The following is a 15,198-nucleotide window of genomic DNA, read 5'->3' as shown; positions in this document are numbered from 1 at the left end:
AATTCTGTTGTTCGTCAATAAAACGTGTCGATCGAGTAATGATGTTAATTAATTTAGTAAATATCGATGTCGATGCCATTTAATAATACAGTGAGTAAAATCTTTGAGATCACAGACAAGGCGTTTTACGAGTGACAACATTTATTATGACCTATATAAAGATTTTGGGCTGATGATTGGTTAATGAAGCGATCTTTTATTTATCGCTCGTGGACTCTTTTCAGTTGTATCACTCATTACGTCACGAATGAAGCACCCGCTGGAATCAGAGCTTTTTGAAAGATGGCCTCATTCAAACCCATATATCTCTGGACAGGGTTAGCCTACAAAGACAAAAATGACATCAAATTATAGCTGATGTTTTAGCCTTTGATTGGTCTTAATTTCATTAAATCGACCTTTTTGACGCAACCAGATCTTTAAAAGCTCTAAACTCTACACTTCTTTTAAAGGCAGTTGCTCTTTAGTAGATTGCTAGGCTAGTTAATCTAGTTAATCCGTACAGTGTAGATTATAATTTATTCCCACATGCACATAGTTTTTCAACCGTTCAAGTTTATATACTGTATGTGAGTTTAATTTGTTCCCATGTGACAAGCTGATTCCTATATGAATTACTAGTTCTGTGAACTCACATGTAACTGTAAATTTAATAACTTAGGTAATTGGTTGTATTTGAACCTCCATTATTTTATTATGTTTCATATTGTCATATGATTTGTGACAGCACCAATGTTGCTATGGTTGAAACAGTCTGCAGTCTGGCATAGCATTAAATTCAGGGTTGGAAAAAACCACAGTTTTTATGGAAAAACCAGGTTTTTTTGGTTTAAACCAGTTTTATGGTTTAAACCGGTTTTTTATTATTTAAACCGGTTTTTTATGGTTTTCATAATTTTACCAAGGTTTTTGCAATTTTAAGTCTAATTAACATCACTTACTATAGCTGCATGATTGAGTATTGAACATACATATGTGGAATCATCTATTAAAGATGGTATTGTGGGAGTTGTTATGAGAAAAAAGAAAGAAAACATGAAAATTTCGGAATGAGTCATTAATCAAACATGATTGATGAAATGCAGACCAAAAATTTTATCACAAAAAGTGAATATTTTACATACAGCTCTATGTATAAGTAGGAATTTTAATCCAAGTGATTAGTTCTGTGGTAGTGCAGAGCATAATGCAAATGCATTGCTAGTGTTTGGAGCAATGTCAGATGACTCAACATCTATCACCTGAATGCTAGCATCACTGTCTAAATTGGTATTTTCAGCTTGAAATTTTGCTACATGAGCTTTAAGCCTATCTACCTGACCTCGCTTGACGACAGCACACCTATTACATCTTGCCTTAAAACCTTTGCCTTTTGCAGTTCAAGTGAAAAACTGCCAAACGGGATCCTGTTTGTGAGGCATGTTGGAAATTTGAGGCACAACTTTAACTTTTCAAAACACAAAAAACTTGATAAACTGAATTCTAACAATCCAACTACTTTGGCTTGTGCCCAATAAATGAAATATTAGTTTGCAAACTTAAAGCTTTTGCCCAAAAGGATTTTATTGTTTTAATTTCTAATTATAAGTACAGTAATACTTCAACTTACGAGTGCTCCAACGTACGAGAAACTTGAGATGCGAGCCAGCTTTTAAGCAAGTGTTAGCACCAACATACGAGCCATGTTTGAGATACGAGCACGTGAGTCAGTTGCCAAGTATGCCGGAGGTGTTTTATGAGAACAGCATCACTCTGTATTTCATAGCGGCTCAGGTTATTCTTTTGTACCGTGTTTTTGTGTGCGATTTTCAGTGCAGAATTATGTGAATTAAAAATACTCTGCGTTGACCGAAAGTTTGCCAGTAAAATGAAAGATAATGCAAAAAAAAGCGAATGATAACAGTTGATATTAAACGGAAAATTATTGAAAAATATGCGAAATGTGTATGCGTGATTGAGCTAGCTCAGCAATATGACAGAAATACATCAACAATTATCAAACAGAATAGTTCGCAAAAGGACTAACCATAGTTTCTAAACGGCGCAGCGATCTTCACGGCCGCTGATGGAGAGACTGCTCAGGCATTGGATAAAAGATAAACAATTGACCGGTGACAGCGTAACTGAACGATGCTATGTGAAAAGGCCGGTGCTATCTATCAAAACAATAAACATTCGGACAAGTTGGCTAGTGGTCGTACATTAACCGTTTGTGACGACACCTGTGTTCGTCCTAATCGCAACATGTTGAAAGGGCGACAACGGTAAACGTCCTCAGATAGGTTTATCTTAAAACGGCCGGCTAGTCGTGAAAGCGAAACAAAGGAAAATTAGCTAACCAGCGAGAAATTTTTAACTATGAACGCCGAAGAAATTTTAATTACGTTAAGTTGAAAATGAAAGTTTGCTTTTAGGTTTGCTTCTAAGTTTGTCTTTTAAGACTGATAAAATCTAAATTTATCAAAGTCAACTGTTGTAATGAAGGATAACTCGCTATAACTCCCTAGGATATCTCCCTCTCTGGCAAATGCTAGCGTTAGCTGCTATTGTATGTATTTAATTTTACATTTTAATTAATCCCATTTCCTTGCATTATATTTTATTTGTTGCTTTTTAAAAGCTTGTGGTAAGTTAGGAAAATAATCAACATGTTCTTTCTGTTACAATATCTTGTTTTGCGTGTTTTATTTGCATTTTTTTAGAGTATGGACACTAATCAATATATATTTAATTGTTCTATATATAAATAAATTGCACCAACATGCGAGTAAATTGACATACGAGCTCAGTCTCGGAACGCATTAAGCTTGTAAGTCGGAGTATGACTGTAATCCTTTCTCACTGGCCGGACTTGAGAAAGTATTAATTCATTATTAGAGACGATGATTGGATTAGTATATTTCACATGGTTTTTATATTTCATCATTAAAGAGATCATTATATCACTTGATAAAAGCAATTGAAAATGACATTCACTAATTCATTGTTGTGCTAGGATTTCATGTAGTTTCAACATGAGCTCTGCCATTTACTACTGTGTCCTAAATAAACTTCCACAGCTGACAATTACATATAATTGAATTTCTACCGCACATGAACCACTAGGAGCTTAAAATGTTGTTTTTAACCAAAATTAATGTAAAGCCGAAAAAAAGCAGTTTTTTCGGTTTAAACAACAGGTGTCAAACTCACGGCCCGCTCCATTGGTAATCATTCGTTATGATCACCAATGGAGCGACCGACATAACATCGCAACCAAGCCGCATAGACGGAAGAGAACAACTCCCTATCAGGGATCGCTAAACATATTATGGAAATGTTTACTTTTCCATATCCATTTCCATAAACAAATATTTCCGTAATTTTATGGAAATGGATATGGAAATTTTATTTTAGAAATATGGAAATGGAAATGAATTATAGAAATGTTATGGAAATGGAAAAAATATGGAAATGAATTATGGAAATGTTATGGAAATAATATGGAAAGGAATTATGGAAATATTATGGAAATGGAAATAATATGGAAATAAATTATGGAAATGGAAATAATATGGAAATAAATTATGGAAATGTTATGGAAATGGAAAAAACTACGGAAATAAATTATGGAAATGTTATGGAAATGGAAAAAATATGGAAATAAGTTATGGAAATAGAAATAATATGGAAATGTTATGGAAATAGAAATAATATGGAAATGAATTATGGAAATGTTATGGAAATGGAAATAAATTATGGAAATGTTATGGAAATGGAAATAATATGGAAATGAATTATGGAAATGTTATGGAAATGGAAATTGTGACAAACACGTAATCCCTGCTCCCTATAAGTGCAGCTGATGCATCAGGTGCAGTACGTCTTGTGACAAGCTGTTGTGTTGCTCGCCCGCTCGGCGGGGGAACAACTCCGCAAAAACCAGTTTGTCAAGACAGGCTACCCATTGATATGAAGCGCTGACAGGCCCGTATTCCCTGGAGAGGCTGGGCAGCTGAGCAGTTTCAACTTGTCAATAATCTTTGCGGCTACGTACTAAGAATTGCAGTCCAAGCACATTCACTTGGAATTTCCAACAACTAGCAACTAACGCTACAGCTAGTTGCTAGTAAATTAGTTGCTAGTCTAACGCAACTAGTGGAGAGACTCACTAATCTAGTATTAGTTTCGCCTGCCACTAATGCAGTGAGTGAGTGATCTTTTTCTGCATTGAAGCTAATCAAAACATTGATGAGGAACACCATGGGGCAGGCTGTCTTAATAATCTTCTAATATTATACATATATAAAGATGTTGAAATAGATACAGAACCAGTTGTGAAAGATTTCTGCCATTGACACATTGACAGAACAAGAGCTATTGCCATAAAGAAGTAATAGCTCTTGTTCTGTCAATGCCCCTTACAGAAATCTGTAGTGTCATGAATTTTATATTGTTTGTTGAATAAAGAAAAAGTTTTGCCTACCATGAACCATAAACAATATATTTATGTAGATTTTGATGCTTATAATTGATTGCATTTATGCATACTTTGAGGGTTGTTGATGCTTAAAAGGTCTATGGCAGTTAGCCTGATGAGCGCTGCTGTCTATTCTGAGAATCTCCACAACACAGGACATAACACTGAACGTAAAGGAATTTGTTGTTTCGGTCAGATCATATGATCAGATCAAAGTCATAAGAGCAAAGAAAACTTCATGATTAAAATTTTTATTGCTTAACAGCACACATTTTATGTAGAGTTCCATGTTTTTTACCGTGTTCATATTTCTAATTTGTATAATTTTGATAGGAGATATTTTTAAGGGGAGTCAAATCTTTTTGGGATATTTAAGTTTATTTTTTATATACATTGGCAAAAGAGCAAAGAAATTTGAATTTTTTTTAACAAGATGTTTTTATGAAGCGTAAAAATAAATAGAAGTAGTTTACAGGTTGACTTGCAACAAAATTCACATTACAGTTATTTAGTATCAACAGATTCACCATGTCTTACTCTGTTGTGTTGTAAGTGCCAAATATGTGGAAATGTGATTACAAGCTCTCAAAAGCTCTTAAAAGCTCAAAAACGAACAGCTGATCGCAGCCATCATGAAAACGGCCATAGGTTGGAATCCCTCTCAAAACGGCTCAAATATGACGTAGTTGAACACAATGTGTTTCTTTTTACACGTTAATGCAACCTCATTCGTCGAAATATTTTCACAAATATACTTCACATATTCGATGAAACCATGTTTATTGTCCTTACTCGTCTATTTCATTATCATTGCTGTCACTTTCAAAACAGATATCTCAAAATCTAGCCTAAAAATCAGATTAATTTTTTAACCTCAGCTCAAGGGGGTGCATATCATCCTCCGATGAACATGAGGAGCCTGTTGGTCACCTGTGATAGTCGACAAATGCTGCAGAAATTGTTCGAGCCATATAGTGGGAAATATGGGTCACATGATCAGATTACGACTTAATGACTAGATCGAGCTGAAACGAAACTTTTAAGTAGTGAGCATCTATATTTGATAGGGGCTTTCTGATAGAGCCTGAAGTGTTTGTCATAAACTAATGCTACGAGATGTTTTATATTAAGCTTTTAATTGGCATTTGATTTCACGTGATAACATTATGTGTCAAAACAATAACCACGTCGAGTTGAATACTTCATCAAAATATGGGATTTTAGCCTACAACCACTTTTTTTAACTGTTCATTTTTGAGCTTTTAAGAGCTTGTGATCATATTTCCACTTATTTTGAACCTGCAACATGGCAGACTAAGACAAGGTGAATCTTAAGATACCAAATAACTGTAATATAAATTTTGTTGCAAGTTAACCTTTACGGTTTAAGTTTGTTTCAGAATAATATTCCTGTCTGTTTTTATTTGCATTTATGTTCCAAAACAATTTAGTTTTAGTTAAATAAATGTTTATTATATTCGGCCCGCGACCTAAAGTATGTTTTGAATTTTGGCCCCTTTTACAATTGAGTTTGACACCCCTTGTTTAAACCGAGCCAACCTTGCCATTAATAGGTACCCACACGATGTTGCTCTTAAATTTAATTTAATGCTATTTGGTAGAGACTGTTTGTTGTCAGTGTAGACTAGTGTCACACATGCTTCTATTTCCAGACAACAACAACAATGCGCTCTAATAGCATAACAGTGTTTTTGTATCGCGAATAATAAGAATATTAGGAAATATATAGTGTCTAAGTTTATTACTATTTATTATCTCTTCCTTTGCTGCACATAGAAATGTGTCTCTCATAGGCGTCATTCTAGTGTCATCTTACTACATTAAGTTTAACAACTTTGCTTTCAATTTTTTCAAATGTTTTTATTAAAAACACTTAATGATTAGAGGAATTCACCTACTTTTGGATATTCTGATAGTGATCTTTGGTATGCTCATAAATTTTGTATAGTTGAAGTTCTTTATATATCAAAACTTCATATATCAAAACTTCATACATCAAAACTTCATATATCAAAACTTCATATATCAAAACTTCATACATCAAAACTTCATATATTAAAATTATCATCATGCTAGATTCAAATGCTAGAAAAGCTCTGTTGGTTGCCTATGTTATTCTCTGCAGTTTCTCCAGTATGTTTGGTATGGGCTCCACAACACCTAGCCCTAGCGCTACCACTTCAACGACAACGTCTACCGAAACCACATCGAGCCCAACTGCTGGTTCAACACCTGCTGCCACTGCACCCGCTCCATCCGCCCCACTCGGGGCACGTGCTCCAACCGGTGCACATGATCCACCTGCTGATGGAAATCAACAGGAAAACATAGCTAATATTATGTCACAGTTGGTAAGGCTTGTTAGTGTTTGTGAGTGTTGAGACAAGCGGTGAGAGGTCAGTCTAGTGCATCATCGCATGCATCTATCATCGCATCTGTCATCGCATCTGTCATCGCAAGTCTGATTGATTTGTACTGTGAAGTTTATTTTGGCACAGACCTTGAACCCTTTGCCGGGCAAAACAATGAAACTATTTTCATAGTTTCCACAGTTCCTTCCGTATCCACAGGAGTGGAAACAATGAAAATATTTTCATAGTTTCCCCTCCTATGGACGAATTAATTTCAATGAAATAGTCATTATGTTTTGCACTCACTATTTTGGTCACAACTCAAAAGCTGTTGGATGGATCTCTATGAACTATATATAGTTCATATAAATTGATATACATATATATATAAATTAGGTAAGAAATTTATTAAAATTTGACTAAGCAAAAAATTACTAAAAGTTTCATATTACACAAAAGGTATGTAACACTCATCAGATAAAATGCTTAGTTAGGACTATACACAAGATTCTGCATTAGCTGGGAAGCTGAAATAAAAGCTCAGGTATTAAAAGCTAGATGGATAGGGTCTATTATGTAATGCTATTTCGTAAAAGGTGTTTCTTAGCATGTCTACACGTAGATATTAGTTCACTACGTTTGTTAAGAGTTGCCTTCTCAGGTCTGTAAATGATGAAATATTTTTCTAATGTACATAATTTGCAATTTCCACTGCTTTTAGAGTATGGCTTGGCGTGTGATAAAATCTTCCGATAAAATCACTAACAAACGTAGTGAACTAATATTTACGTGTAGACATGCTAAGAAACACCTTTTACGAAATAGCATTACATAATAGACCCTATCCATCTAGCTTTTAATGCCTGAGCTTTTATTTCAGCTTACCAGCTAATGCAGAATCTTGTGTATAGTCCTCACTAAGCATTTTATCTGATGAGTGTTACATACCTTTTGTGTAATATGAAACTTTTAGTAATTTTTTGCTTAGTCAAATTTTAATAAATTTCTTACCTAATTTATAGTAAGCTCTACTTTAGTATCGAGCACTTTATGCTGACTTTTAGCCTATACTTTATTGTATATATATATACGTATGTATATATACACATATCTATTTCGGTGTTTGTTTGGTCTTTCAGTTTCATCCCTGTGCTATCTCAAGTTTGTGACCACACGCACCTAGCCACAAGATTAAACCATTCTTATCAGCCTCATCTATTATATCTACATGTCTTAATTGAATTGTTCAATTTATCAATGAAAACTGATGACAAATCAATTTCCTTTCCAAAGATTTTTTTATTACCCTGGTAACCTAGGACATTCTGCTAGTCTATATATATATATATATATATATATATATATATATATATATATACAAATCTCAGTGTTTGTCTTTTTGTTAAACCCTGTGTCCAGTTATAACAAATGAAATCTAGCAATGAAATTTCCGCAAGGCACTAGATTTGATCTTGAGACTTCCAGATCTAGAGGCGGCGGAGCTTAATCATTAGGCCCTACGGAATAAAATTTATTCATTGGACAAATAGTCGTTACATTGGTTATGATACTCACATTTCAAGTGCTTGCACGGGGTTAATAACTAGCACTGTTGACCTTACGCATAACGATTGTTAATCTGGCCAAAAAAAACAGGTATTATCTTGGTAAAAATCTAGCTTTTTGGGTAGGTTACTCAAATGCATGAGCTTATTATTTTACTATTCGTGCACTGCCGGGCATTTGGCTAGTATATCTATAAATCTCATTGTTTGTCATTTTGTTGGCATTCCCGTGTCCAGGACACGCGGCATTCAAACCGCATGCCTACAAACAAGCGTGTCTAACCGCTAGGCTAAGCTATTCTTATCATTTCTAATGCTTTTACATGTAGGTTATCCTTATCGCCATTACACACGCTAAATATGCACCTTTTATTATTAATTAATATTACATTTTACTTTTGTTATTTTGTAGAAATTTGTTAAAAGCTTTTTTTCACCATTACCTATTTTTTAATTTGTACTTTTTAAATGTTCCCTTTTAACTTTGAATGTGCCATTACACTCTTATTTCCAGTTTCGGAGAAACTGTTAAAGTTAAATTTGTCTTGTGTGGAAAAATGTATTATCTGGAGTAGGAATTGCCTTTACATTCTCTCTCCATTTGGTGAGACAAAGTATCAGACAAAGGCAGTCTGATATCTCATTTTTACGTATCAAGAGGTACAAGTATCGTCCATCAAAACTTTGAATACAATAAGCTTCTGCTGCAACATTTAACTTTTTATACACAATTCTATGCATTCATTTGTTTTTTTTTTAAACTTACTTTAACTGCACAAAAACACTTTTCATATGATATGAATGTTAGTTAGAATTGTAGATGTTATGTATGTTAAATAAAAACAAGTTTTTTGCGTAAAGACTTTTATTACCCGGGCAACAGCATTCATCTGGTCTATACTGGTTCATACTTCGTATGTATAAAATATAGTTCATATCTTCTACTGATAATTATATATACAGTGTATATAATGATTTGTAGAAAATTCTCTACATAATGATATAATTAATGGTTAGATTACATCAATAAAAACTTGTTTTAGAAAAAAGGTTTTAGAAATAATTGTCAATGCTTTGTCTTCACTTCGTGTTCATAACTCAAAAACCGTTTGTTTGATCTTCATGAACTAATAATAAATCATCTGTAGATAATTCACTACAGAATGATACTAATAATGATTAGATTACATTTAAATATACTGAAGAACTTTTCAGTGATGTACCTGATTTTACCTCCTTTTCGAATATATTCTTTTCAAATACTCAACCCTAGCACATCGTCAACGCCTGCATTTTGCTAAGGTTCACTTGTAAAATTATTAATAATTGGAGGCATATCAGTGTTTTATTTATTATAGTTATTTTTTAGCCAATGTAATAATGCGTTACCAGCATTGCTATCGCCTACTATTTGTTGTGATTGCCATAATAATAGTGAAGAACAAGTCTGTGAATATCGGTTGTCAGAATAATCTTAACAACAGTCCAAGTTGAAATCACTGATTGGTGTAAATCTGATCGACTGTCTTACACTTTATCTATAAGCTGGCTCACATCGCTATCAGTAGCCCTACTGCTTTCCCTACTCAAGCATATCATACTGTGTTACAATATCTGTTCAGCTGGGTATGATGGGCTCGAGTGCGCCCGTTGCTACCCCACCTGCTGCGCCGGTCGTTACCATGCCTCCCGAACAGAGATTTGCAGATCAACTGGAACAACTGGCTAACATGGGTTTTGTTGACAGACAAGCAAATATACAAGGTGCGTGTAATACATGGTAACAGGACGGGTGAACCAGAGATACCCATTTTCCGATGCCTCTTATAATGAAGGTTACCATTCTCACCAAATATGTCAATAGAGTTAAAATGTTAATATGTGTTGTTAATATGTTAGCATCACATATTAATGTTTAATGTATCAGTGATTTAAATTTTTGTTGTGATGATATATGTACGCGCTCATTTTTCTGCTTCCCAACTCTACAATCGCAATTGACTGTCATGTACATGATTATAGTGTCTGACGGCTATAGCAGATATGATTGTTTCATGTACTGCGGGCCCTTGCCATACAATTTCAATTCGTTCCAGTGTTGGCATCGTAAGGCGAAAGTTTTATATAGAAACCCATAGTAAATATATAATGCGAGCACCCCCTGGTGAGAATCATCAAAAATTTTATGTATGCACTCATTTTACACAGTATATACACAGTAAAAATTAGTAACAAAATTATAAATTTTATGTTAACCTTAGTAACTATAGTTACCTACAGTTACTTTTGTGTATTTAGTGGTTATGATCTGCAATAAAATGTAATATGCGCAGTATGTACCATAGAGAGTTCATACTTTCGAGGCAGTCGTATAAAATAAATGTTGAATTTAAGTTTGACTTGCAATAAAATTCACATTACAGTTATTTGGTATCAAAAGATTCACCATGTCTTACTCTGTTGTCTTGTAGGTACATAATATGTGGGAATGTGATTACAAGCTCTTAAAAGCTCAAAAACAAACAGTTAATCGCAGCCACACAAGACTGCCGTAGTTTGGATTATCTTTCCAAAATGGCTCAAATGTGATGTAGTTGTGGGAGATGGTTTCTATTTACACTTTCATGCAACCTTATTCGTCGAAATATTTTCACAAACATACTTCACGCATTCAATAAAACTATGTCTATTGTTCTTTCGCATCTGTTTTATCGTCATTGTAATGCTGTCGCTTTTAGCAGTGATATCTTATAACTTGCCGTGAAAATTCATTTAATTTTTTAGCTTCACCTCGAAGGAGTACATATCATTGTCAGATAATCATGACAAGCCTGTTGGTCAACTGTGATAATCGAAAAGTGCTGCAAAAACTATTTGCGAAGTATTAATAATTAAAGATTCCAACCTACGGCGTTTTCGTGATGGTGGCGATTAAACTGTTCCTTTTTGGGCTTTTAAGAGCTTGTAATAGCATTTCCACATATTATGTTCCTACATCACAGCAGAGTAAGACACAGTGAATCTTTTGATACCAAATAACTGTACTGTGAATTTTTTTGCAAGTCAACCTTCAATTCATGTTTATTCATCAAATATTATCCTTCATTTTTTCGTGACGTCATTCCATCGCGGTCCACCATTTTTGTAGACAACTTTTACTGTTGAAAATATGAAGCTACTGCAATTGCGTTCTGCGAATGACGCTGTTGCTCACAATGTTGTATAGCGGCGCTTAACACTTTTTCCAAACAATCCTGATATAGTATTGAAATAGCACCAAAAAGTACTATTCAATAACGTAAAGTGAACTGTAATTGTTTGTCTACAAATATGGCAGCATTTCCGCGAATAAATGTGCAGCTGAATTGATGAAAATTGAGGATAACAAAGCCTAGTTCTTGTGTTTTTGCTGTGTTACTTGTTGTTTTTGTGGTATTTGGTGTTTTTATGATACTTGTACATACACCTACGTTAAGATTACTATACAATGCATGTTGGTCTATCTTAGCTCCAGTGAAGTAACAATATTTTGAAGTTACCAGCTGCCCCTTATAATTTAGTCTTCGCCCCTTATAGCTTAGATTTCCTACTTCAATATATTGTGCGATCTACTGAATATTTACCTGAATTATGGTCGCTCAGTGTTACACAATTGCTACTCTTGTGTGATCTTTATTGTAGCCCTCACTGCAACATACGGAGATGTGAATGCTGCTATTGAACGATTACTGGCTCAGCGCTGATACGCTCCCAACCAATTACAAGAAACCATAGAATTGGTTACCTTACATCTATAGTTGACTACTCAATGTGGCGGATTTATCACCATTATTGTGCCTCTCACCTTCGCACCACATCCCAATCAGTTATTCTACAATTTATTGCTTACGATTATCTCAAGCGATTCCACATCATGAAATCAGTCTTGGTCATGCCTTCGACATTGATATCGGCCTTGCTATTACATCAACCTAAGTCTTATATTTAGATAAATAAAGATGTATTGCAAAGATATCGGGTTGTGGTGGTTCTGATGAAAGACATCTGAAGGCGCAAACATGCATTCTCAATTGTACCAAGCTTGAAGCTTCTACAGAAAAGGCCTGCGCATTCGATGAACTGTAACGATACTGTTGCATATATAATTCTTCCTTACTATAACATTACATTTACAGTGTACTTGCTCAGCCACAGAAACATTCTTTGTGGTGATATCAGGTAAAATAATTTTTATTTGTCACACAACAAGTAAAGCAGCCAAAACTTCCCGGCTTTCTAGCACTACATGCCGTTTTGACATTTCAACTCACCCAAACTATTCAATACACTTGCAACTAATTACACTTCAGTAACTTGCAATTCCGTTCTTATCTGTGTGCGCAACAAGTTAACCAGCATCAATAGCATCCCAATTGGCTTGGCTAGTACATAGCTTATAGCTCTTGCTTAGGTCTTCTCTTAGAATATGAACTCCGTATCATTATGAACAGTCAAAAATACATTTACATATACAGTATTTGGTATCATGCATAGAGCAATTTCATGTAGGAATGTAGCTCCCAGATTTCACTGATTTGCAAATTGTTGGCGATATACCCTACAGGATGAAAATATTTGCGGAGTTACGTTTCGCACAAATTGCCTTTTTCATGCATATTCGTGGATGAACACAATCATTCTCTATTGAAGGTTAACTTTATTACAGCTACTAATAAAGTTAACCATTCACGTACGTACACTAAGTGTTTAGGTTTCTATTTAGCTGACAACTAAAAGTCGATCATGGAAATTGATTGGTTAATTATGGCAAAACGTATCTGCACTGCAAATCAAATACATACCATAATGTCCAGATCGGAATCATTATCGTCATCAACTTCGGTATTAGAGATCGATGAAGTCGATTTCAATGTAAAAGATAATTTTACAATTGCAATGCCATGCTGAATAACTCGTGACAACCTTGAATAATTTTATAAAGAAGTGTGATGCATTGGCAATGGGGTTAACTCAAAGCCACGGCGATGATTTTAAAAAAATTGGAACTCGGCTACCTTTACTTCTGCTGATCGGCTAGTTTTTAATTTGAAGCAGTAGTTATTCTCCTTTGTGTTTGAAAATAAAACTAATTATTCGCTAAACAAGGTATGCTCATTGCAGTAAATATTTTTATTGTTTTTATTTACGTCTGACATGGCATACCCTAGGACACTTATATTTCGCTAGTATTTAGTTTCGTGAGTAGCACACAGAGTAAAATTTCGCTGCAACTTAATTTCGTGGCTCTGATGAGTGCGAAAATATAGTGGTGTGAAAATAAATGCAGTGGAAAAAACATTACATTCCTCAGGTCCAGTTCACTAATTAGAAAAAAATTCAATTTGGGAATAGTTCGTATTTGTAAACCACAGGTTGAAATGTGTGGGTGAGATCGACAATTCAATTTGATCACTTGCTGCCATTTGTTTCTTAGACTATCAATGACGTCTAGGTCCCTCCCGCCGTGACTTTCACACTCGAATCCCAAGAAGAAGAAAATAGATAGGTAACAACCAACTTCACAACCAAAACTGTATAACCCTTATGCTGCCATAAACGCATTTATGCGTTTTCTAGGGGCCACTGACATAAACGCATTTTCTGACTTTCTCAGCAATTGTCTGGTAACCTGATTTTATTATTTGTTGACCACATAACCCACGGTCTTTAAGTGTTTTATGAAATTGACTGTGTTGTCCGAAGATTTCTCTATAAAATCAGCCTAAAACAACGAAGCAATTTTAAACTTTTGTTTGAGAATTTCTAATCTAAAAACGAACATTTTTCTGTGAGTTCATTAACTACCCCGCGCGAGCCATAAAACAGGTAATTAGTTGTTGATGACATAACAGCCATTTTTGATTTTCGTGATTATACAGATAATTAAAGTAGAACTTGAAAAGTACTGTATACATATCATGAAGCAATATCGGCAATTTCGGTAAAATGGCTGGCACTAGGCCGGTAACGAATTTGTACATGATTGGCAGTGAAAGAGATAATGTGGTTGGAACTGATGAGGGTTGATATGGTTTTTGGATGGTAATAGAACTCATCACTGCAATAATTATTCTTCAGTTTTACGACTTCACCTACCAGACTTTCATCCTCATCAGTTACAAATTCGGTGACTAAACTGATATTGCTTTGCCATGCTGCTCAGTTGGTGTATTAGCTATAATGAGTTTACCAGAAATTTCCCATTTATCCTAACCACAGACGAAAGTTGCCAGCATTTCTAATATTACGATTTTATTGTGGATATCAATGAACAAAGCTATTTAACTTTGCGTTTTCGCTCGTTCGTTATGACAGTTTAGTTTCGCTCATTAATTTTTCGCGAGAGGATTTCACCGCGAAAACGCGAAAGTTAGATGCCGCGAATACATAAGTGTCCTAGGGTATGATTATTATAATTTTGCGTTGGGCCTATGATAAGGCAAAACAGTCAAGACATAATGGCCTGTTTTAGAATCGCTCTCGCACATTTCTCATTCGTGGTCACCATCATCATCAATAGGCATGTCATTTTCTGAATTGGATATACCACAAACCTTCCTATCAACAATTTAATAATTCGCGGAATAGACTGCGAAATCGTGAATTGTTATATACATCGAATATTTTCATCCTGTAGGTATGACATTACTGTTATAGAAATAAAACATGGATGTCAGCGGATACATATTTTTCTACTTCAACGATTGTATACCTCAGACACTCATACCTCTGCAAATACCTATGTCTGAAATAGGATGCCATA

At 34.7% G+C, this 15,198-nt stretch overlaps 1 protein-coding gene across 1 annotated transcript in view; it reads left to right on the top strand.

The window, feature by feature from the left end:
* Positions 1-12,739, top strand: part of LOC137390577 (ubiquilin-2-like) — a 42,027-nt gene extending 29,288 nt beyond the window's left edge. The window contains exons 10-12 of the mRNA XM_068076907.1: positions 6,606-6,831; positions 10,019-10,160; positions 12,078-12,739. Of these exons, the coding sequence (XP_067933008.1) occupies positions 6,606-6,831; positions 10,019-10,160; positions 12,078-12,139 (430 nt within the window). The 3' untranslated portion in view covers positions 12,140-12,739. The remainder of the gene's footprint in view (positions 1-6,605; positions 6,832-10,018; positions 10,161-12,077) is intronic.
* The last annotated feature ends 2,459 nt before the right edge of the window (positions 12,740-15,198 follow it).

Source organism: Watersipora subatra, chromosome 3 (assembly GCF_963576615.1).
Source record: "Watersipora subatra chromosome 3, tzWatSuba1.1, whole genome shotgun sequence".
Lineage (NCBI taxonomy): Eukaryota > Metazoa > Bryozoa > Gymnolaemata > Cheilostomatida > Watersiporidae > Watersipora > Watersipora subatra.
Note: the sequence above shows the minus strand (reverse complement) of the source record. Positions and strands in the feature narration are given on the sequence as shown.